The sequence below is a fragment of the Tinamus guttatus genome, unplaced genomic scaffold (genome assembly GCF_059628265.1).
Source record: "Tinamus guttatus ecotype Peru unplaced genomic scaffold, ASM5962826v1 Tinamus_guttatus_pri_ptg000434l, whole genome shotgun sequence".
Lineage (NCBI taxonomy): Eukaryota > Metazoa > Chordata > Aves > Tinamiformes > Tinamidae > Tinamus > Tinamus guttatus.
Window position 1 is genome coordinate 1,821,950 of NW_028288968.1, and position 25,490 is coordinate 1,847,439.

General features: G+C 43.0%; 1 protein-coding gene across 1 annotated transcript in view; it reads left to right on the top strand.

Annotated features, from left to right (window-relative positions):
• EXOC4 (exocyst complex component 4) overlaps positions 1-25,490 on the top strand; it is a 301,672-nt gene that overhangs the window by 191,865 nt on the left and 84,317 nt on the right. The window contains exon 11 of the mRNA XM_088531798.1: positions 20,759-20,978. Coding sequence (XP_088387924.1) covers positions 20,759-20,978 — 220 coding nt within the window. The remainder of the gene's footprint in view (positions 1-20,758; positions 20,979-25,490) is intronic.

Consider the following 25,490-nt stretch of genomic DNA (forward strand, 5'->3'; position numbering starts at 1 on the left):
TACTAGTGCAGGTTTCCTGAAGATACTAGTTTCCATAGGTCACAGCATTTGAAACTAAATATTGAGAGGTATCTAGATACTGTTAGGAGTCATATAAAGAGCAATAATCAGCTTATGCTGATCCTGGCAGCATCACGGCGGGTAGCTAAGTGCTGTTCAGCTGTTACTTGGAGAATCAGGTGCAAATCAGTTGAGATTTAGCAACATTGCAAGGAAGAGAAGTCTCTGCTTGCATCTGGGTTAGAGCTGCAGATTGCTGCCCCTGTACGTGGACGGTTGGACCATGCTGTGTTTTCAAAGTTGATATTCTCAGATAACACAAGATATGGGACAGATCTGATTCAGGAGCTTAAAAAGCATCCTAGTGAAGCAGTAAATGCCAACCCTCCTTGCCTGTCACATATTGCTGGCCTTTGCCAGGTGACCAGGTGGCTCCACGAGCAGCCCCATGGTTTGGGAAGCCAAGGTGCTAGATCTCTTATTTTGCCCATCGTCTGGTCATATGAGCAAGACCGGTGACTACCGTACAGGAGCGGCGCATTGATGGACAAACAAAGCAAAGAGGCAGGACATCCCTTGACCTGGTCTGGAAACTGCAGAAACCTGTGGGGACCTCCAGATCTTCAGCTGTGGAAAAATGAGCTCTTCCTTCTATCTTGCATTTTCCCCATTGCCAAGGTCACCCTCTCATCCCAGATGTCTAATCTTGCTCTCTCACTCTTCCTACTATTGTACATCCAGCTACCAATGAGTTGTTCCACCAAACCCTGTTTTCATGTGTTTCATGCCCCACTTTCTGTTGTGGGATTCACAGATGTTTGTCTTGATGCTGAACTGATAAGTCTTCCCTGGGGAGAAGGGATTTGAGGACTTTGGACAGGATAGTTGGCCTAGCTGGATTCCTAAGCTCCAGGAACCATCCACGAAACCTGTTTTCAATTTTTATGTCACCTGAGGAAAGGTTGGAACTGTTGCTTCAAAGCAGTGATGCTGACAAGGGCTGCGTCTCTTCCTGTAATTGCTTTATCTAATCCCTCATTAGCTTGTAATACGGTTCCTGTCATGTCAGACTTTTTAATTTAAATAAAATGCTATCAATATTTTGCTTCTAACTTATCCCCATCCCAGCAGCTTCAGAGATTTATAAATAGATTGTTATGGCATTAATTAGGATTTCATGGTCAGGCCCTGTATCTCAGCAGAAATGATGTGACTTTGCCCCCACTGCACCTTCAGACAAGGAATCTACAAACATCCCTATCATGTCTCCTACTGCTTTAGAAGATTTGCTATAATAGAGGGATGATAAAGCAATCAAACAAATCCTATTTATGTGTCCCTGTGAGTATAATTCATGCATCCGTGAGCACCGTCAATGGAAAATTGCCTTTGGAGTTGAAACTTCCATTCCAGAGTCACGCTGTAAAGATAATTTTGGTTTTGTAGGATACAAACTTTTGCTTTTTCAAAACCATGAAATTTATAGCCAGTTGCCATTTCAGCACACAAACAAAATACTCAAATACAAAGTATTTAATGTCCTTGTCTATAAATTGATATCTTTTTAACAGCTTACTCAATGCTGCTGACTTGTACATCTTGTCCTGGCTTCTTAGTGTCTCAGACGTGCAATGCTTTGTGTGCAAGTTTCTTTTTCTGTAAACTTAAATAATGAAAATCATGATTGCCGATTGATTTGCTGGGAACTTACAATGTCAGTAGTTTTCTAGCGACTGCTACAATCCCTCCTTAGACAGTGTTGTCATCAGTTGTTTCTCTAGAGCCCACGAGTCAAGGGCTGACCGCAAAGACCGCCCAGGAAAGGTGGTGGTTCCTTATTCTGCTGCTGTAGAAGCACCAAAAACATGATTGCTTCCCTGGGAGCTCAATTTTGGAAAACTTCTGGGCCTTAAATGTGCTTTTTGAGTGTCTCATGACAGACTACCCCTAGTCTGAGGGACACTTTGGCTCTTGCTACTCTGTGCCCAAGAATCCTGCATTGGGAGAGGGACTTGGTCCTCCCATAGCCGAGCTGGGCATTGAGCAGAGAGTGATGGGCTGCCAACCTTTTATTTCCATCTTTATCAAATAGCCTTTCAGACCACATTTGAGATTTGGCCAAATATTGAAAAGAATTTTTTTTTCTCCAGTGTGTCAACTCTCATCAGCAGAGAAGAATTAATCATGTTAAGACTTACGGATCTAGGGATGGAATAATGGAATGGAAGCACGTTCTTTGAGAGCATGCAGTCTCTTGTATGACTTTAATCATCCTTTTTTTCCCTCTGTACTTAATTTTTGGGTCCTCTATTTCTTAAGGTCATAGAAAAAGAGGAAGGTGAAAGAAGAGAGCAGCGAAAAGGATAAAATATCAAGCATGTTATTTTTTAATTAACTTTTCTTGACTTCTTTCAGGCAGTGCGCTACAGTCAACATAAGGCTTTGTAAATGCAAAGAGTGATGAAGTTTCTTTTTGGATTGGGATCAAGTGTCAGTGTCTGTTTAATGTTGAATGTGTCTTCTGTTGAGCTATAAATCCTTTACCTTTCACTATGCTGCACTGTGATTCTCAGTGAATGAAAAGGGCAAGAAAAAATGCAAAAAGTTCTCTTTTCAATTACTTTTATCCAAAATTGGTTTTCTTGTTTGTAGGGTTTTGTATTTTTAACCAGACTGGACTTTTACCTTGTTTGTGTGCTGTTTTGTCCAGCTGCCAAAGAGCAGGATCGAGAAGATAGTGTGAGAATGGTGATTTTTTTGGTCTTGATCTGGAGATTCGAAAATCACAAAAGACAGCCTTCCTTTCCTGAGAGACCCTTAAATGCCTCTTGCACGCAGTTCTACCCCACTTTTTGAATATAATATCATGCCAGCCCTTTTGGCTGTTGTTTTCATTGCAGAAATGCAAGATGTAGTAAACACCTCTAGGTCCAGAAATCATTCTTGATTTTGCTGGCCAAAAACACCCTTTAGCCTAGCTAAGATTCCTGCATAGGTCTGGAATTCAGTTAGACTGATTTCCCTTACTGGCTCTTAAACTTTTTGTAGCTTGTGTTTTATCTGGGCATCCTTGAGCCATGCATGTCTTCAGTGACATTTAGGAGTGAAAACAGGGAAAACGGAGCTCCTTGATTCCTCTTTCCAGGCGCTTTTCTTCCTTCCCTGGCTGAGCCATATAGCAAAGCTTGCAGCTCCATCTGGAGAGCTGACAGCCGAGGCTGCTTCTCCAAAGGAGCTTCCCAAACTTCTTCCCTGAGTCTGCAATTGCACAACATCACCAGGTCTTGATTACGGCATCATTACGAGTTTATTCCAGCATCTGCTGGAAAAAGTTGGAAGGCTAAAGCATCCCATTAAAGGCAGGAGAGCGTTGGAGGTGCTCCAGGAGAGCTCCAGCAGCTCCAGGGTGTGGAGCTGCTCCAGGAGAGCTGGTGGGGACCTCCTTGAGCATGGTGCCTTGTAGGAAGAGCAGTAGGCTGGTAAGTAAGGGGGTCCTTTCAGGTCAGATTTGACCCCCAAAGTAGTTTTTTAAAAAAGCCAGTTGCAATCGGGGCTATGTATGTGTATATGGATATGTGCACGTCTGCCTTTGTCACCTCTGCATGCTTATTTTAAGCAGTATATATGTTTTAAGTGTTGCATACATATCAGGCAGTGCTCCAAAGCAAATAATTGTTTGTGCATGAGGGATAAGTGGTGGACTTGAACAGAAATCAAAGTTGAAACTGAAATTGATTTTCCTTTTTTTCTTTGCAAAAACAGAGAGAGAATTAAGCAGCCTAGAGTAGTGCTAAGTTGTTGTGTAGTTAATCTCTCAAACTCAATCGTCGTTGCTGACATCAGAAGCATAACTAAGGAAACGTGTATGTTGAGTGGGTTGCTCTCAATAAGACAGTGCTTCCTAGGCAGACAAAAGAAAAATTGCATTATGCAAAAAAAAAAAGAAAAAAGTGACAATATAGGCTATCAAATCCAGTTATCCTATTGAATGGATTCCCTACCTAAGTCCCCCAATTTATGTGTCACAGGAACAATTCATTTTAACCTCTGGTGAGAATGAAGTTTTTAGTTCTTTCTGTCTCTCTTTTCTTTTTAACTGCTCAAAATATTGATTCTCCAGACATAGTTTCTGGGCTCCTGTAAGGGAAAAGATACCCAGCCCATTTTCTGTCTGTCTTGGACCTTCTGGGCCAACAGAACTGAAGACTGATTTGCAAAGACCAAGCAGGTCTGTGTACATGGGAGGTGAAGACTAAGTCTACTGTATAGTTCACAGAATCCCAGAATGGTTGGAGGGTGGCAGGGACCTCTAGGGATCACCCAGTGCAGCCCCTGCTCCAGCAGGGACACCCAGAGCACGGGGCACAGGGTGGCATCCAGGCGGGTTGGACATCTCCAGAGAAGGAGCCTCCACAGCCTCTCTGGGCAGCCTGTGCCAGGGCTCTGGCACCCTCACACCAAGGAAGTTCTTCCTCACATGGACGTGGAGCTGCCTGGGCTTCGACTTGCACCCATGAGCCCTTGTCCTGTCCCTGGCCACCACCCACAAGTTTTGGCCCCATCCTCCCTACACTCTCCCCTCAGGTGTTTGTCCATGTTGCTCAGATCCCTCTCAGCCTTCTCCTCTCCAGGCTGGACAGGCCCCGCTCGCTCACTCTTTCCTCACACCACAGATGCTCCAGTCCCTTCAGCATCTTGGTGGCTCTGCGCTGGCCCCTCTCTGGCAGCTCCACGTCCCTCTGGTCCTGGGGAGCCCAGAGCTGCCCCCGATGCTCCAGGTGCCTCCCCAGGGCTGAGCAGAGGGGCAGGATCCCTCCCTGGCCCTGCTGGCCCCGCTCCTCCTGCTGCAGCCAGGAGCCCATTGGCCTTCTTGGCCACGAGGGCCCGTTGCTGCCTCCTGGGTAACCTGGTGTCACCCGGGACTCCCAAATCCCTCTCCAAGGAGCTGCTTTCCAGCAGGGCAACCCCTAGTGTGTACTGGTGCTCCTTTGGGGCTCCTTTAGCATGCAGGAGGGCACAACCATGCTTCAAATTCTTCATCTAAGCCTAGGTCAACCCCTTTTGCTCCTTCCCTTCCTTCATGGCCTTTTTTCCCATGGTCCTGTGAAGTAAATAGCTTCCAAGGACATCAGAGCATGTTCAGTAGCACCACATCCTGCCAGGTAGTGACCTGTGCTAGTCGAAGGATTCAATCATGTATTTTTTCGCTCTCCAGCTCCTGTCGGTTCCTTCCTCTCTTTGTAAAGCATCTCTCCTCCTCCCACCCAGCTCATCCACGACCGCCGCAGTCCAGGATGTTGTGAACGCTGTGTACTCTGCAGTCTAGAGGGAGATAAGCCCTGGTAATCTGCAGGAAAGGAGATGGAAAATCCAAAGATACCTTAATGTACTTCATATAGCGCTAAGTGAAGATTTAAGTTAAGATGTACCGTGTGCTGCTGCACTTTTATTGCCCCGCTCAAGATCAGATCCTCTCTGCGGATGCAGTGGGGAGATTATCCCTTGTAACTCTTAATTTTTTTAAAAAATGAAATGCAGCAGTTGAGCAACGCCAGAGATTATAGAGATGCCAGCAGAGAGAGGTGTCCTTATTTCCATCAGAAAGGAATAAGCCGCTTATTAGCATTGGGAGGGGGATCCTGCTCGGTTGTGTGCGTGTTGTGGCAACTTAAGGAACTTTTCATGGGAAATTGGGGCTGATGGACACTGAAAACTTAGCTCCTTAGGAGGAGACAGTGCTGCCCCAGACAGCAGTGAACACATACTGGAGCATAGTCTTATAATAGAAATAATCTTGTCAGATTGGAAATATGGATTAAAGAGAAAAGTTGGAGTGCAAATTGGCAATATTACGCTTTTTCAAAACAAGAGAATTCGGATGGAGATCTATGTCCAGGTTAGAAATGTGCCCAAAGAAGGAGTGAAATAACTGGAAGGAGTGAGGAGAAGGGTAGCAAGAAGAACATGAGCTTTTACATGCGACCTTAGGAGTAAGAGTGGAAAGATGAGGATGATTTATCCTTAAAAAAATAAAATAAAATAAAATAAAATAAAATAAAATAAAATAAAATAAAATAAAATAAAATAAAATAAAATAAAATAATATTGAGAGAGGAGAGGGGAAAAACTATTCATCAAATCCGGGAAAGGTTCCTGCAGGAAGGGTCTGTGTGAGCAGCGTGGATCTGAGCTTGGCTCTTCTTGCCAAGGAGACACCAGTCAACATCTTTTTACATCGGCTTTTGTGCAATATTTGGGAGGGAGCAAGGGGTATTGTACTTTTTTGTGGTCTTGATGCCTCCGGTTGATCAAAGTCAACTTAAAAATCTGAATACAAATCTGAGACAACTTAAAAATCTGAATACAAATGAAGAGTGTAAACGGCCTATTTTGTAATCCTTACAAATTTTAGATTGACTTCATTTGAGTCTGACTCATTCGTTAATATTGAGGACACCCGTGTTGTGTGTCAAGTCCTGCTGTAGTGTTGTGTGCGTAGCAGAGCTAGTAACAGCCTTTATTTTGAGAGAAGTGTTTAAGAAACAAATGATATCCCTATCCATACTTGATCTTCTAGGAACAATGTCTCTTTTATTTACCTTTTTTTTATTATGCTGCTAGGAGGGCTGCCTCCTCAGAACTGAATTCACCTGAGGTGGTGCCACTAAGCTGCAATGAAGGGTGAGAAGGAGCATCCCAAGGATTGATTCCCCCACCAGCCTTGACCAGTCATAAGGTATCATGACCCATTGAGGTCCATTAGCAGAGAGGTCCATGGACTAACAGTTTTGAAGCCCGAGTTGCAAGTTCACAGGAAGGTGTCCTGATCAAGTCGCAAATGGTGTCTGCTGTCGCAGGAATGTAAGGAAAGATTCTCATCTCTCCAGCTCTGCCTCCACCACCAGAGCTCCCAACTTGGTTCCCTTTCCTGGAAGCGTAAATTCCTGGATATTTTTGCAGAAAGATGAGACTTAAAGCTGCAGGGGGTGAAACAGAAAGGGCATCTTCTCAGTCAGAGTTTTCCATGTGAAGATCTCACTGGCAGAGTGCCTTAGCGTTTGCTTTCAAAAGCAAATTGTACTTCGGGACATCTTGATTTCTGGTGTTTTGCACTGAGTTCCCAGAAGCCTCATTCTCAAAATACGGAAGATTTAGGCACTTTGTGAAAGCAGGCCCTTTTTAAGGTGCCTTGTACATGACACCTCAGATCTCTGAAAATGTTTTTCTTTACAAGGAGGAATTTGGCAGCCCCCGCTTGAGTTATTATTCACACTGTTCAAGCACTTTTCACACTCTTTTGCAGAGAAAAAGATGAAATACAGAAAGCTGAAATGATTCACATGAGCTGCCTGAGCTGGAATAAGTATTATGCTCCTGATTCCTGCTCCTGCTCCTGCTCTTACAATAGAGGAAAAGAAAATTGGTGAAAAAAAATATCCCAAATAAAGCTGTTGTAACATCCACCCTTTTCAGGAACTCGTAGAGTCTTCATTGTTAGCCTTCCTTTAGTTGTACTTTTTACCCATTTTACCTATTTTTGATAATTGAAAAAGTGCGAGTTGCAAGAAAGGAATATGAAGAGAGTGAGCACAGTTTACAACGCAGTTAGCCAGCACGGATTTACCGGAAAATGCAGCCGTGTTTTGTAAGGCTGAATGATGTCTACTCGATTCTTAGTATTTTCTTCCACTTATTTCATCTTCCCGAGCTCACTGGACTCACTTTGAGATGATGTCCTGCCCTGCAGGGCTTTAATATGTTCAGTGACTTAAAGTTCAGACTCAATGCCTACCTCTGTTTCTGTAAGAAATATCCTTGTAAACTAGTAAATGTGGTTTTGTATTATTATTATTTTATTTATCACAAGATCTCTAGCTCCTCCAGGCTGGCCGTGACAGGAGCTGGTTGTCGCTGACCACCAGTGTCTGGTCTGGCCAGTGATGGGGAGAAGAGGGTTAAAACCAGCCCCAGGTGGACCCATGACTGGGCAGGAAGCAAAGCCACCATGGACATCCCACTCCTCTTGAAGAAGACCTCAGGGTGGTGATGACTTCCTTGGAAGCTCCTTCTCTTCACACCCTGTCAAGGCTGAAGCCATGAGCTATAACATCAGGAAGGACTTGGAGGGATGAGCATCACACTGGGGAAAAAGGAGTAGATATTAGTAAATCCTCACATATAGTAAACTTCAGGCTATTACAATTATTAATGAGGTTTTCCTTTATTAATTAGACAGTGTAGTATTATTGTAAACAGACTAATAAGAGCATTTTGCTGTATTTTGATAGTTGACAAACATATAAGGGGACTAACAGCTGATGGCACGTGTGTGCTGGTCCCTTTTGCCCATAACAACATTTCGAATGTGACACCATGAGCCAATACCAATGAGTAAAGATTGGAAGCCAGAAAGCTGCTATCCCATCTCAAGTGGAGCAGCACTGGCTGGGTTAAACATGGGTGAAAACCTTTTTCTACCAGCTCATCTGTCAGTGTTGACTCGTGGTAGCAGGAGAACAACATCATCTATGGAGCCACCATCAGCACGACCATGCGGTCAGCGTCTTGTCTTCATGGCATTGTGTGGAGAACGTCTGTCCAGCCTTGGTAGCATCTTGCCAGCATCTCGTGGCCCTGAGTTAAGAGCACAGCAAGGAGTGTTTTGAATAGACAGCCGGCATCCAGTTCTGCATTTGGGCATGAAGATAATTGTGTCCCACTCTAAAATGTTGGTCTCTCTAATCTGGTAATCTGTAATCCAGAATCTTGGTGCTCTTCAAACTGTTCTGACACCATCTTATACAATTACATGTTTATAAGACCAGCTGTTCCTTTGTATGCGCAGTATATGCGCAACTTAATTACAGGATAATAAAACTTCCACCATAAAAACATAAAGTGATGTGGACCAGAGTCAGAAAGTAGTTTTCCCAATGATAGCACAACCCGTGTATGTTTACCCGGTGGTTTCCAGCAGCTTTGCTTGCTTTATTAGACTAATAAATCACGTGCCTTTCCTAAGGATCGCTCTGTCTGGGGGCAGAAAGGATCTGTCTGGGGTACCACACATCATCTGCCAGCAGTTCCTTGTTTCCATTTTTTTAAGATTGGGGCTAAAGCATAAAATCATGTACAAATGGAGCTATGCGGGGAATTGGTTTAGTTAGTGTGATTTCTGGCGTCATAAATTGTGGAGGGCATTGAAGCGAGTGTCCTCACCCTTTGGAAAAGAGGGATGAGATCCGTAATGGAGATACACGGTGTAATTTGTCCAGTGCCTCCAGCAGCAGTTGTTGGATGAGGATCTGTTTCCTTCCTAACCATCAGTTACTGCCTTGGCCCAACCCCTGAATGCTGCCTGAGATGGATGATTGGAGGCAAGTCAAACTTATCTGGTTTTCATCTGTATTTGCTCTGGATGCTCGTTCTGTTCTCTGCAAACGTGTTCTGCAAGCATTTCTCATAAAACGAACCCAATGAGACTCAGCGCAGCCCTTCGGATAAATAGCAGTGGCTACTGAAATTGTGCTGCAATTTCACTTCCGTAAGTATCTTCAAGGGCATGTGGCAAACTTTGCATCATGCCTTTTTTTCCGCAGCGTTGGCTCGATAGACAAGGTGCCTGCTTATTAATGACTAGAGCCTGCAGCACAGCTGGTTCTTTGATCACTTTTTCTTGCCTTCCTAAATAGGGAAATTAGTGTGCCCCAATTGAGTTAAGTTTCTCTGCCAACTTCCTAATGAACGTGATTAGGGTGAAACTGCGTAGAGCTTTGCACAGCCTGCCTTGATTTGTCATCTAGATCTCAAATGTGCAATGTGTTTATGTTGGCTGCTGTTTGTTAGAGCATCTCTGTGTTCCCGTGCAAATAGCTGTAACTTATCAGTAGCTGTGGTTGGCACCAGATTCGGCAAGACGTTGAGCCTTCCTCTACGATGGTGTGTGCTTGGAGACAGTGAGAAGGTACAGTAGTTGTGCCAGGGTTGCACTTCGAAATTTGTTTATGTTCTTGCTTACTGGGAGGAATTAGCATTGTGGATAATATTGTCTCCTAATTTCAGCATGACTGGGGCTACAGAGCACAGCTAAAATCCAACCCAGTTCAATGGCAACGAGATTATGTCTCTCTGCACAAAAATCCGTAGGGATCCAGTTCTGATCCCTCTAGGTTGGTCCTGCTCAAGGCAGCAAAGTCATCGTTGCTTGGCTCTGTTTGATCCCTTAATTGATGAACGTCGGGAGCTGAATTCTCTGCAGCAGCTGGGGTGTCCTGGGAGGTCAGAGTGGAGATGCACAGAAGGAGCCAGCGCATCTCTTTGTGGGGCAACACAATTCTCTCTAGGGCTGTCAGGCTGTCGTCTTTCCCTGCTTCTCAATTCACTTTGCAGAGCAACAGGTATTCACTACAACAGCAAGCTTCAGGGGAGACTTCATATTTATTTACCTGATTGCTCCTAATTTTGATGTGGCCCTGGGCTTGCAGCGTTTGTGCTCAGAAGAAGGAAAAACAGGCAAAGATGGGCGTCCTACAGAATACAGATACTCCTTAATCAGTAAGGAACAGAACAATTTAGAAAAGATGGTGCTGCACTTAATGACTGTGTTTTTTTCCTCAAGCCAAGGCCATAAAATTGTTATCCTCATTAAAGAGCTGTAAAGTTGCCTGCTTGAAGTGGCTCAGCACACTCATGCCTGCTGCCTTCTAGTGCAGTCATCCCTGGCTGCAGCCCCATGTTTTTGATTCCTGGTGCCTTCAGGACACTATTGTCCATAATGAGATGGCAGAAGTAGATCCTCTTCAAGCTACCAAGGGAGCTTTTATGCTCAGTGATGAAGAAAGCAGAAGGGAAGCCCAAGTTGTTCCAACACAGGCTCCCTGGCTCTGAGTCCCTCATTAACAGATCAAACTTTTTGGTGGTCTGCATGTTTCAAGGTCTCCTTGGAAAGTCTTATGGTCTTGTTGCTAGACCTATTCCGTGCATGCGGCCTGTTCCCATGTGTTCAGCTATCGGCTCTGCTTTGCCAGTTTCCTTTTTTCCAAGATTCGCCTCTTTTATTTACCCCAGTATTTTGTGGAATCAAGTTTTCCTCACCAGGGAATCTGGCTTTTTCGGGACCACAGGACGTCCTTCTGGATTACTCACACTTTTTCCTATCCAAATTCTTGAGCTACATCACAGTATACATGGGAGTGATCTAGGAATTTGCTTTGTTCTTTATTTTTTGACAGAATTTATTTGAGTTAGACTTGTCTGCAAATGGGTCCTGCTGTATTTATAACTTCCCTTTCTGACTCCTTTCTCTTTGCAATTCCTTACCTCCACTTTGGCTACTAGACAGAAAACTTAGATTTCCTCACTGTCAAAATCCACCTCTTCTCAGGAGTTGCTCTTTACATGCGCAGTTACCTTAGTCGCAGGTGGCTGTTCATCTACACCTGATATGTTTCAAGGCCAAATCTTTGTTGAGACTGGTTTGAGCATCAGAAGGTGCCAAGGAAGGTTAAGTGGTGAGCACTGGGTAGGGCATTCCTTGGTGTATAGAAAGTCACTGCTCTGCTTAGACCTCCTGGTTGGTGGTTCCTTCTGGTGTGGATGGGACAGTGTTGTCAGTGTGTGAAGAGAGCAAGTCCATGAAAGAGTAGATTCATGAGATACCCAATCCCATAGGTGCCCCAGGTGGAAATCAAGCTTGCGATCTTTGGGACTGAGCTTTCCGTTTGCCCGGATGAGTTCTTGGAGGACCATCTGACTCAGCTGCTGGGCTGCACCCAGTAGGCACGTCGGTGGCCCCTCAGGCATCTGGGTGGAGGTGAAGGACCTGCCATCTCCCTGCTTAGTTAATGGTGTGTCAACGCATCCCGAATCGGAAGACATTGGCTTGGGAGACACAAAGCCGGTTATTAGACAGTTTGCTGATGGATTGGAAAAAGCAGGCAGAGGAGCAGAAGACTGCAGCAAAGCGAATGCAGTTCCGTGTTGTTGCAAGCGCTCGCCACGCGCAATTCGCGCCCTCCAAAACCTCGGCCTGCCTGGAGTTCTTCCGAGTTTCCATCCGCTCCAAATCCATCCTTGCCTTCTCATTACAAATCATTATAATGCAATCTAATAAAACAGTTTGCATAAAGATGGTGCCCATTTATAAAGCTGTCACCACAGCTACTCTATTAATAGAGCCATTTTAAAGATTTATAGGCAGCATATGTTACTTTTTACAGGGACCAGATTGAGAGCTGTGGGGTTTGAGCACGAAGAATGTGCCACCAGATCAGATTTAAAAATAATGCAAATAATAAGTTTATTTTCTAAAAGACTGTTGTGTTTGGAAGATGCAGATCTCTGTGCCGTTTCTTTTCTTTTATCACAGTATTTGAGAGATGGTCAACAAAGTGAATGCGCCGAGACAACAAAATAAATAAGGCTGAATAATAGGGAAAGTTAGAGTTAGCAAGGTTCCTATCTGCACTGACTCTAATGGGATGGCTGTATGTTTGGGCTCTGTCAACATCTCTGTCTTGCATGATGTTGGATTTTATATGCACTTAAGGAAACCTCCCAATATTTCTAAGAGGTAAGGAGGGATTTGTTTAGGATTGACGGGCAAATTTGTTCAAAATTATAATACCACTTAGGCAAACCCATGTTTCTACCCTGTGTTTTCTACCCTGTACAGTGCAAACTAGGCATTGGTAGTGAGGTCATGATGTGAAAAGCGAAGCGTTGGTCATACAGTGAGTTAAAACCAGAGCAGTGTCGGGATCACCCGGGTCTGTCCATTCCTGCCCAGCTCCACACACGAGCCAGTGCCTTTAAGCATCCGCGTGCCCCAGGTTCACGTAAAATAAATACGCTGCACAACTTCTATAGAGAGGGAGATTGATTGACCGTGGTGAGTACATTTATCTTCTGGCTTCTGCAGAATTGGATTTAAATTACAAATGGATCGACAGCGGGTAATTTAGTTCAGTGGTCATTTTGGATTATCATCTCCATCAATGAAGCAATAGTATAACGTGGAGGCAGCTGGCCAGCTCTGCTCGGCCTCGGTTGGGTTTTGGGCTGGTGGTTTGCAGATGCAGAGGTTTAAGAGTGCCCACTCAGAAGTGGTGTTAGTCTGAAGCCTTCCTCCAGGTCAGTGTAAAACTGAAGCCATCATCATCATCAGATGCTAAGTCATCAAAGCCGTGTTTGAGGTCATGGTGAGGTCTGAGTGACAGAGACATGTTCTTTGCTGTCCCCAAGATCGCGAGGTGGAAAGAACTGTTTTCTTGTGGTTAGCAAGTGGATAACACTGACCCACATTGACGTCAGAAGAGGTTTTGTCTTGGTGCTGTGGAGAAAAAAAATCCATTAGGCAACGTGTGGTAGGATCTTTAGGATTAGGTGTGGTAGGATCTTTAGGATCTTTAGGCTGAAGCTCTAATTTAATTCTCTTCTTTGATCTGATCTACAGGGCCTTCACAAACACACAGAAGCAGTTGCATGGAAAGTCATGTGTCTCAGGGGGAGGCAAGTGAAGTCCATGGGGCTGCTCTCATGAGGAGCCACAGACTTGCTTTGGTGGCCCATGTTGCGCTCACGCACTGAACCAACAAGGTGCTCCTGGGAAGAAGGTTTATGGCTTTCTCTGCAAACAAACTCCTCCAAAGCCCAAGGTCCTTCCACTATTTCCTAGCAGGAGCATTGAGAAGGAATTGTAGAGGCCAAACAACGACCTGTTTTGGTTGCAAAAGGCCAGCAAGGCTTCTTTGCTCAGTCTTTGAGTAAAGAAACATCAGGGGAACCTTGGTTGGTACCGGACACTGCTCTAACTCAGCTCTATACTTGCGCTTGCCTCACTGGCCCAGAGCTGTGGTTGGACTCGTGATTCTCTTTTCGGGACCATCTTCATCAAAGGCTGAACCAACGGGTCTCACACTCAAGTTACTCATCCCCTTGGGCCTGAAGGACAAGCAGCATTATTGTGTGTGCTCTCAGAGCATCCCTCTTGGGTTGCCCAACTCTATGAATGCCAAATTCAGGCCTGTGGCACCAGCAGTTGCCTTCTTTCATCTGCAGAAGGGGAAAAAACATCCTGCAAGGACACAACGCAGCATGAAGTGCAGTGTCTCCATTTCTGAGTGATGAAGCATAGCACCGTACAGTATATTTCCCCATATTTTGCCTGGGATGGTGGTGTTTATATCCATTTCACAGCTTTCCTTTTCTCAGTAATGGTTTTGAGTTATGCCAGCTTGTTCTGTATAAGATGAAAATAAAATGTGAGGAAGGAGACTTTTAAGCAGGTTCCCCAGACTCTGAAATGGAGCAGAAAAACGTTTTTGCTTGAGGCAGTGATGGTTAACCAAGATTTTTTGGAGACTGCCAGGGCTCAGATGCATCCTGAAGTAGCAAAACTTTGAGATCAGGCAAGAGAGAGGCATTTTGAAGCCTTAGATCTAAACACGTCTAGCTCTGCACCTTGCGGTCCAAATGCAAGCTGATATTTCCCTCTGGAGACATCCACAGAAATTGCACTTGTTCTGTCCTGAAATAAAGTGCTGACTCAGAAAGCAGTGGGTTTTGGGTGTTAGATGAGCCCGAAGCAGGGAATGTTTTTAGTACTAGTTGCTTGGTAAATTGTAATTTCTTTATGGACACAAATGCCTGTTGTCCAGAACAGCATCCGGGCAGCTCCAAAGCAAGGATGTATTTATTCTTCTATTACACCTGTATGGGAAGGAAAGATTATTTACCTGGATCTCCTGGATGAGCACCCAGAGCACAAAGAGATTCTTTAAGGCTCTGGGGTTTTTTTTATTATTTTTTATTAAAAAATAAAATAAAGTTCTGGACTTTCTCATAGGCCGGTGCCAAAGCTGACAGCAATATGGGGCATACCTAGAAGCCTTGAAACTACCCAAAACAGATATTTCATGTCAAAGACGGGTAGGTTTCTTTTTGGATGAGGCATTTCTGTTTGGGTAGGTGACCAAGGACTGAGGTGACCACTGGTGACAGGGAGGCCCATCAAAGTCCAGCCCATGTCTTCGTGCCATGAGCATCTACTCCAGCAAGTGCTACCAGGAAGCTGCATTAAGCAGAAACCTTGATATTTTATCAAAAAAATAATGCCCCAAAGTTGGTGTTTTCAGTTAACAGTTGTCATTTTTCTTAAATCTTACTTTCCTGGCTGTTTTCTACAGTATATTTTAAAATAGGAGGAAGCTAATGTCTTTTTTTACCTGCGGGGAAGCTGGTCAGATTTGAAATACAGCTAGCCTAGCTAAATCTCCAGTGAGCATCTTATAGCTGTTTATACTCTTTTAAAATGCATAATTTAAATATATACAGTTATAATTATTATTTTAATCATATTTTGGGTCACCTGGAGAAGAGCTTCCTTCCCGCTCTTGTCCCCTGCATGTAGCTGCCTCAAGACTGACTTCTTATGGAAGCTGCAGTGATATCGTGTGTACAGCCAAGATATTCATCACCTACACACTCCTCCAAGAAATATCAATTCAAGGGTAACTGATAATGTAAGCAAAATAACTCCCTGTGGTGTAAGTTTTATGCAAAAATACTGTGTGTTCTGTTACTTTAGTACCCACCTGATTGATCTTCAGTGACGGATGATCTCTGGACTGGTTGCCACGGTGGATGTTATAATTTAATTGAATTTACTCTATGATATCCATGTGTAATAACTGGTACCTTTGGGCACCGCAGGAGCATCTCTGTATCTCACTTTGGCAGAGAAGAGAGGAGAGGATGGAGTAATCTGAGGAATGAATCAAAAATAAGTTTTAATCCACCTTAGTCCAATTTATTCGAGCTAGATAATTTTGGGGACCATAACTGAAACAAGTGCTTCAAAGCAAGCTAGCCACAAGAAGGGCACCCGTGGCACCAGCTTGGTTGGACGTAGTGCTTCACATCACCTCCCTGCTTGGCCACGTTGTCACCATGGCAGTAAATACAGATATGAGAGCTGTGCCTTGCTACTTGTCAAAGGGTTGGGTGGAAGAACGTAGCCTTTGACTATGCCATCTACCAACCATCTTCTAAAACCCTCTGTGTTTGGGTATATGGGCTTCCTACTCCACAAGTGGACAACCCAGGGTCTTCTAGGCATCTGTCTAAGCTTGAATGTGTCTTCAGAGCTCCAAGAACCTGAGTCTTTGGGTGTTTCCCCTCTGTTTTAGCTGCCTCGAGACTAGGCAGCTAGTTTGCAATTTACCACTCTGTCCATAATAGGGATCCAGTCCAAAGGATTTCTGATATTTCCCTGATATTTTCTCACTTTTTAAGCTTGCCAAAATGTTACTTCTGGCAACTTGAAGTTTTAATCACTAAGAGGTCAGGAGAACAGTTGAGGATCACAGAAAAATAAAACGAGCTGAAATGTAAATTTACGGTGAATATCTGTAAAAAAGTCTCACTAAGGTTTTGGAATATGTTTTTTTTTGGCTGCCATTCATTTGTTTGAGGAGAGAATTTCAGATGCTATTAACATCATCATTAAGAAGAAGAGAAGTTGATGTTAGGCACTTTGAATGACTTGTCTGCAGTTTCTTGTAATGTTATTTTGTAAGAAATCATGTAACGAGAAGACAGAAGAAAGCCGAGGGAAGGTGAGATTTGTAGGTTTCTAAATCAATCCATGTCACTTTTTTAGGTTTTATGTTTTTTATTATATGCTCTCAGCCTAGGCAAGACAGTCCTCATATGCAATTAAGTCGTGAGTTAGAATGGATTAAATTTTCTGAAATAGCTTGCCTTTTTTCCCCCCCCCTTTTTTTTTTAATCCAAATGACTGTCATTTACCAAAAGATACCTCATTTCACCGCGAGTGCTTTTCTGTCTAAGGGGAATGCTTAATTGTAGCCACAAATCACCTCAAATGCTTTCATAGGAAGATAAAACAAGTTAAAAATTGTGCACCACTTTGAAAATGCAGGCTCTGTATTCAATATGAGATGCAGATTTCTGGTTTTGGGGTTTTTTTGTTTATTTTTCCCCACCGTCTGTCCTCAAGAACTCCATCCCGGCCAGACTCTTTGTAGAAGTGTCCCCAGGAACATTGCTATCCCCATTAGGTGTTCAGATGATTCCCATTCCTATCTCCAGTGCCCAACACCACAATCCAGCAGCCCGCCTTGCTTTGCATTTTTATTCCAAGAAAGCATCTCAGCATTTTGCAGGTCGACAGCTATCGTGGTTATGTTAAATAAGTGTAATTGCTCAGCGTTAGGGGAATTTTCCCTCCTGAAGGTGCCATGTGACTCATTTTCACACATTTGGAGAATTCTCCCTGCAGTGTGTTAACCTTTATGGGTTTTTCTTCAGCTTTCGGGTGCCGGTGAGAGATGATTTTAAATGAGGTTGTTGATACTGTTTCAGAAACCGCTAGTAAATTACAACGGAATAGTCCTTTTTCTAGCAGAATAATCAAAGCAAATGGCATGTGAATCAAAGCAGTTCCTCCAAGGCCCTTCTTTACAGCCTGTTTTTACAGTGAGTTGTATCTTGAATTTCGCTCTTTGGAGAGTGAAAAGAAAATAGCAGAGGATAAAATGGTGCAGTGACAAAGCATTTTCCTCTCATGTTTTTCCCATAATTTAGATTTATGCACATGAGTGTATGTCCAAAAGCCCATTTGAAGAGTCCTTTGTGTGGCACGTGCCTCCTGTGCTGCTCTGCTTTGCTTTATTCAAATGCTGATATTGTCAATGCTTTTATTTTCAATGTATTTTTATAGGTGGCTCTGATCAAAATGTGATTTCTTACCATGTTTTGCATACAGATGTAAATATTGATATCTAGTCATGGGTTTTTGACATCTCGGTAGTTACATGGATGCCTTATATGAGTAAAATGGGAAAGTGCTCTCAAATTTATTTTAGATAAAGTGTTAAAACCCTTAGAAAGTTCAGGTTAAATCTGGGTAAGTTATTTCAAGGACACTAGGGAAATCTGGGAAGAGTGACTCGAATGGGCAACCAAGGATAAGAGCATAACTCTGTACTTAGGGGTGGTCTTTGCCAATGAAGATGTGGTGAGGACAAGTCAGCCTTGAGCCTTAGCAGAATAGAGATATTTTAACCCCAGCCCTCCTTCTTCAGGCTCTTTTGGTAAAGTAGTTGCACCTTCAAAGTATCAAATTTCTGTAGGGCCATTCCCTGTAAGAGATGTTCTGAGGTCCACACTGAGTCTCTCTTTTCCTTTCCTCAAACACTTCTTGCAGTAGAGATCTTTTGATTAAACGAAGACTTCAGAAATTGTCTTTCATAACCATTATCATTTAATCAGGCTATCCTTGAGCATTCAAACTTGAGGTCTCTCTCATCAGTGTCCTGTACTCCATGCCTTGCACAGCTTCATTCTTAATAACTTTCTCCTGATATCAAGTTTAAATCTGCTTTCCTAAGCTCTTGCCCATTTACTCCTTATCACAAGTGTTGCTGAGCACTCATAAAATCCCTTGTCCCGGAGTCATTGCTATCTAACAGCTTCCATGTAATCTGTAATTACCTTCTGGTTTGTATCGAGTGAAATAAGGATACGCTCTTGATCCTCACCAGTATTAAATGAGCCTGTTGTCTTGTTTATGCCAAGAAATTAAGTTCTGTTAGACCATGCCAACCACCATGACTCAGTTCTCTAATGAAGATAAAGCCTGTGGGCGATTAAGGCACAGGTCTTTGGGAGGGATCTGAGATGGTGATTAATGGCACGTACGGGGAGTCAAAATTTCTTGATTATCCCTCTCTCTGACACTGACCTTTCCTATGGCCTTGTGCAAGCAATTTAGTTGCTAGTGTGGCAAACCCTTAGAAATACCATCAAGCTGTTTCAGGATAAGAAGTTACCCCAGGTCATCAAGTTACCCCTGATGCCTTCAGAGGTGTCTGACCAGCAGGAAACTCAAGTTTGCTGCTCACCTGTGGCCATTCTTCTAACGCAAGTTTTAGGTCACTTGTGTTGGCTTAGCAATTTTAAACATGCAATTAATATTTAAAAGTGTGAGTTGTCCCCTTTGCTGAAAATGCCTGTTCCAAATTCACGTCACTCTGTCTCACTTTTCCCATCTGACAGCGGTATAGTGCTATTTGTCTCCCTAGTGCAGGTGTTACAAGAGTTAACTCACTTTTTCCCCCCTATTTAAACATGTCCTGCAGATCAGAAGCACTGGGTAAGTAAACTTAGAGAGTACAGAATGTCGCAGATTTATCGGAAAGCATAAAAAGATGCAGCAAGTCAGAGCTGAGTGTGGTCCCATCAACCTTGACAGCGTTCCCGTAAGGACAGCAGTGGCTGTCACTGCAGAAGCCGGTGACATTAGGTCTATCATTTCAGAGATAAGCTCTGCTCTCCTCCCGGGTGACGCTGCAGTTTTCCTGCCTGGAAATGCCCATTCACGGTGTCGATCTGAAAAAGCTGTGGAACAGAAGTGCCACCTTCTGCCCTGCTCTCCACGCAGCGTCTTTCTTTGGAGAGGCAATTTTTAGGCTTTCTACCAGGGCTTCCTTGCAGAAGCAATCCCCGAATGTGGCGTTGGAGACTGATCGTTCCAGTTGATGCTGCAGAGGCTTTAAGGAGCAAATTCTTTAGACTGGAAAGGAATCATTCTGCCAAAATTGGCAGGAGCTCCTCAGCGAGCCCTCCAAAGGGAAGGTGCCTCTTCTGAAGCGCTGAACGTGGAGGCAGAAAATTACGGGCAATTAAGCAGCCCTCGTTGAAGTGTTTGGGAACATGGTTAGTGCTAAGGCATGTCTAATAAACGCTAACTGCCTCGGAGCTCTTAGAAACGTCTTAATTGCAAAAAAATCTTTCCTCTTGAGGAAAAAGTGGTTTTCAGGGATGCAGAAGGTTTTAGGGCAAATATTGGGAGATTCAGGTTCGAACACTTGCTTCCACTCCCTAATCTGCAAAACAAGGAGAAAAGTGCTCCCAACCTGACCGGGTTAAATAAAATACTAAAAATTGCAAGGCACTCACACGCAGTGATGAAGGTAATGTAAATGCCATACGCATTTTCTCCTTTTTGGACCAGAATATCTCAAACCACTATAACTCCTGATACTAAATTCCTATATTTTTTTTAATCTATACCAATTTGAAAGCAAAGCCAACTTTGTTGTCTCAGATATGAGATAAAGAAATAATGAGGTAATTTCTAAAAGAAACTCCTGTCTGGTAAGCAGATGGCACTACTAAAATAAAGATATTTTGCAGGAGGAGATGGCAAACATTTTGTGTTAAAATATTCCTGGAATCAGCATCCTGTTATGCATATGCAGGATGGGGATGGAGGTATAAAGCAATGAAGCATAATAAAGATATAATACGAGCATACATAACACAGCATGATACCGACGTAGTGCGTGGGCGTCACTTTGTTTGGTGACTTCTCCAGTCGGATCTCTCCAGTGCACCTCAAATAGGTCACTGTGATATTTGGATGGATAATGCAGGAATCGTGTGTGGACTCTGGATTCTTAGCCCTGGCCAGTGTTTGTCTTTCATAATTGACTGTTCTCCTCTTTCAGCAGTCAAGGCTTTCTCTCACCTCCTCTTGGCATTTTATATATATTTTAAAGGCCATTTTAAAGGCCTTTTCTGCTCTTCATGCCTCAGGTCACTGCAGTCTGCAGGGATCTCATCGCTGTTGGGGCTTGACTTTGACACGCAGGAACTAAAAATGCAGCACAGACCCTTTTAGAGCATCTCCAGCATTCATCTACATGGGATTCTTCCCTTTTTTGTGTTCCAGATTTATCCAAGAGATCGAGCATGCCATGGAGCTTGGCCCAAGCAAGCAGTGCCCTCTCCGCGAGTTCCTCACCATGTACATCAAGAACATCTTCCTCAATCAGGTCCTTGCCGAGATCAACAAGGAGATCGAAGGAGTCACGAAGGCATCTGATCCACTGAAAATACTGGCTAATGCAGATACCATGAAGGTCCTGGGTGTTCAGCGGCCCCTTCTGCAGGTAAGAGCTGAGCAACCTTCCTCCCTGTCTGTCTGTCCACAGCTGAGCTGTGTAGCTCATTGGGACCACCACAATTTGTCCCCATAGAGTCCATAACTATGGCTTATTCCAACATTTGCTTCTAGAACAGTCTTTTCTCCACTCAGTGCACTCATGTACATAAGTCCCCTATTGGAACAGCTTTCTTTCTTTTTAAGGTATAGTAAGGGCTAATAATAATAGGAATAAGTATATTTCTAATAGTAAATGTATATGTAACAGGTTCTCAAAGAACCTTCTAGCGTCATATTTAGTACAGAAGATTGAAAGGAGTGAACCAACCTGTGCTCTGATATGAGTCAGGATCTTTTAGACTTTCGAATTTGCTCCTCACATCTATAAAACGGGATCCTCAGGGATGAATAAGTATTTGTAATGAAAATAATGTGTGTCTCCGAAGATTTATACTGCACTTTCTATTTCCGTATTACTTACAGCTGTAATACATATATATATAATAGGTATTATTTGGATTTTTGTGGGTATAAACAGTTACAAATGCCGTGTCTATCTAAGTATGGGATGGTTCTTAGACAAGCAAAGCAAAATTGGATTCTGCAGGAAAACCTTAGAGCAGCAGACACGTTCTTTAGATGGTTTAGAGCATCTCCACAAGTTAAAATGATGTTTTGCAGCAGCAAATTCTGAACTGCGACCTTCACATCAGCTAGAAAAGCATTAATAGCCTTTTCCAAACTCTACTGCCTAACAGAGAAGAGGAAGAATACAGTCTATTAAAAATAATCACCACTGTGAAACTTGTTTTAGCCTTAATATTCACTGAGCATGCCCAACAGAAGACGAGAATAGGGCGTTTCTGCAAGAAAACTTGTTTCTGGGTGTCTCATGTTGAGACGTCTCATGAGCTGAAGGCCTGTTTGGTGGCATTTGTCTTTTTTTCCCTTGGAACTGCAAGAATATTGTAGGGCAGGTGTAAGATATGGTAGCAGAAATGCTGCAGCAGTGGTCATGAAATATCAGTGGAGTATTGGAGGCTCCATTGAAAGAGCAGAAGAAGTTGTGTAGACCAAGAAGTCCCATGCATGGCTGAGCTGGGATGGCAGGAGCACAGCAGAGAGCAGCTGCACTGCTGAAGAATCCTTATTACTGCAAGAGCCTAAGTGATAAGAAATGAGCCAAATCTGCTAGAGCCGTAGGAGGCCTCCAAGGCTTGACTTTCAGAACAGGATAGAAAGAAAAATAAATTTTAGGGCAGTTTAGAGCAAAAAAAATAGCTGAAGATTGAAACTATGAGTTAGGATAGAGGGCAAAATTGTACTTGTTCATAGTTTTAGGACTCCAGTGAAGGCGCTAACTCAAATTCATTCTGAGAGAAATAGAAGAAGAATTAGTATATTCTGTGCTGTATTTTGTACATTTTGCCTTTCTTCTGTTTTTTGCTTATGAGAATTAAAATGGATGAGGAAGAACCTAAAAGCAGCCTGCCCAGGAAACCAACCTATTGGGAGCTGGAAGTGCTTTATGGTAGCATTAACCCAAAAGCTTTGGATTGGGACGTACACCATTGGAATCTTATCAAGATAATGTAGATGGTTGCTTCATTTGCGGCCATGCAAATTTGTTATACCAATACATTTTCTTAAAGTACACTTGGGATTGAAGAAACAGAATGGCTTGGATTTTTATTGTCCAGTTCCTGTAATTTCTTTCTCGTGATGAATGGAAATCATTCTGAACTGAAATTATTCTTGGTCAAAATGTACATGGTCAAAAGGTCTGCTTGTTCCCAACATTATAGATGGGTAATTTTGTGAAAGAGAAGAAAAATTGCTGCCTCTCCGAACCAAGTCAACCAAATAGCTCCCTAAAATAATTCTATCGATTTTACTTTTTTTTTTTTTTTTTTAAAAAAAAGGGCTATTTCTGCATTGACGGTGCTGGCTGAAATCTTCACCGTATTCATAGCATGGGTGTGATGAAAATATAGCCTGATGTGAATGATCCTTGCACCCCTCCTGCAGCGCTGTGTCATTTCTTGCTGCCTTGTGTCATTTGTGGAGGAGTTCATGGTACAACCACCCCAGTCCTTCCCCTCCTGCAGATCTTTCTGAGATCCAATAGGAAAGAAGCCGGATCTGTGGCTTGAACACTCGAGTGTTTATCAGCAACCCTTGCCCAGGCTGGTAATAGGAGCTTTTGGATAACTATCAGCACATGTTTGAAATGAATTAGCTTGTAGATAAGAGATTTTATAGCACCCTCTGCTATCATATTCCTACAGATGAATCATCCACTTCTGTAAAGATTGTGCAAAAAAAAATGTTGTAGGGACTCGTTTTAAATATCTAACTAGGATGAAGGTCTTATTTTTCATTCTTCTGCCCTTAAATATAAGATATTGCAAATCCGTTCTCTTTAATGGTGACCGAATAAGCATGCAACTCATTTGTTCCAAAATTATTCCGTGCTAAACTTTGCACTGTAATTGTTTAAATCAATACTAAATTAGGCTACAAGCAGCTTGACAGCTCTTTATAGCCTATCTAGTGTGTTAGTACAGTTGATGTCAAGGTGATTAATCTTTCTGCTTGCTGGTCACTACTACTGTAGGCCTTGAAAACACGTTCCTGGTCTCTCTGCAGCCCAATGTGCTTCATGTTTTGCTCTTTCAAAGAGAGCATTGCAGCGGCATGGAGTTTCCTCCAAGCATCTCCAGTAGAGCCAATGGATTGAATTGAATTTTTCCCATTGAGAGGCATGTGACTTTATGAGGGAGCACCTATGGCTCGAGTGCCTGTATTTCAACCATCTTGCAGAGACACGGGGTCTGGAGCAGAATTAAGCACTTTTTTAGATGTTTACGTCTCCACGTAGCCTATCTGCTTCCATGGAACAAGCGGGAAAACTGAAATATCAGGAGGTTGAGACTGACTAACCAAGTCAGCAACATCGTTTCCTGTTGAACCCAGCACCTGAATCCTAATTTTCATTTGGAAACAGGAGACAAAATTCTCTCTCCTTGAGCGTCCGGCTCTCCCTACCCCATTAAGTATTTCTTTAGAAAACTGTTATGCTGGGGGTGCCTTTTATTGGGGTTATCGCCTTTTGCAGAAGCGTTTATGAAGCTCCCGTGTAGGCCGTCAGCAGCTCTCCAAGTGCTCCACTGAGGCTGATCATGGAGTTGTAAGTTATATAAAAGCAATTGCTAGCTGTAGGCAAACTGTTACAGAAGTGCTTCAATTTATTTTAAGAATCGCGTTTTACATGCCCGTTCCGGAAAGCCTAGATGGGAGATGGTTTTAAGTTGCATACAGACATAGAGGAACAGTTCCCCTTGCAGGCACAGTTGTTTTCTTCCTCTCCAGAAGTGGAAAAGCAAAGACAGGTTCCCCAGAACGTCCTGCCAATATATCCCATGTTTGACCCGATGGAAACTGTAGTTGCATGATTGAAAAGTGAGTGACCTGTTAATCTCTGCAGTCTTTTATATGTCTTTTATATAAGGAGGTGCAATCTTGTATAAGAGCCAACCAGAATCCATATAACACCCACTTTTTTTTTAGCACTAAATCCAGGATAATATTCCCAAGGGTTGACACCATGCTAGTTTTAGCTCCACTTTTTCACCTTGCCAAGTACGGTCATATGAGCATAATTTTTGGTTCATACCAGCCCAGATTAGGTTTGAACTTCTTAACTAGTGGTTTTCAAGATTTTAATAACGTCTTTCTTTGAATATTTACATACTCAGTGTCATGGAATTGTAACAATGTTGGTTGAGAGGAACCTATGGAGGGTGATCTCATCTAGCTGAACCTCCATCGCAGAGCCAAACTATGATCAACGTTACATCAGGGCATCTGTGACTATCTCTAGTGAGTCTTGAAAGCTTTGAGACATGGAAACTCTCCAATGACTCAAAAAAACTTTTTTCCTAGGTCTAATCTGAACTTCCCAGGTCGCAGTTTTTGGCCACTGTCCTTCAATGTTTCACATTTCTGATCTATAGAACAGACCAAGAGCCTTCACTTAAATCACATATTATTTTTTATTTAGGGACCTGCATAGCGTACAAGCAGTGCATCTAGTAAAGTATAGTAGATGTGAAGCACATCTCCTCATCCAGTGATCACAACCTCAGCACTCCTATTTATGGTTATATTTGCTTTCATGTTTAAATTATCCCAGCACTATTGGATACCTCCTTTTTTTGTGCTGTTAAGGTCAGTGTAGCCACAATGGCCTTGACAGTACCGGACATGAAAGTATCTATGGAGTATCAGTGAGTCTAATAAAAAGACATTATGGGAAAAGTGGACCAGTTAATAAAAAGATATCACCCCATCTTGTCTTTCTCAGCAATTACATTGTCCTTTTTCATCAGCAGATCTTAAATGTTTTCAAGAAGATCAATATTGTCATCCATATTTATCAAGCGACAAAGTGAAAATGTAATTTAACTGGTAAAACCTGCTATTCAAGGACTTTGTAATGCGGCTTTCTCTCTAAAAC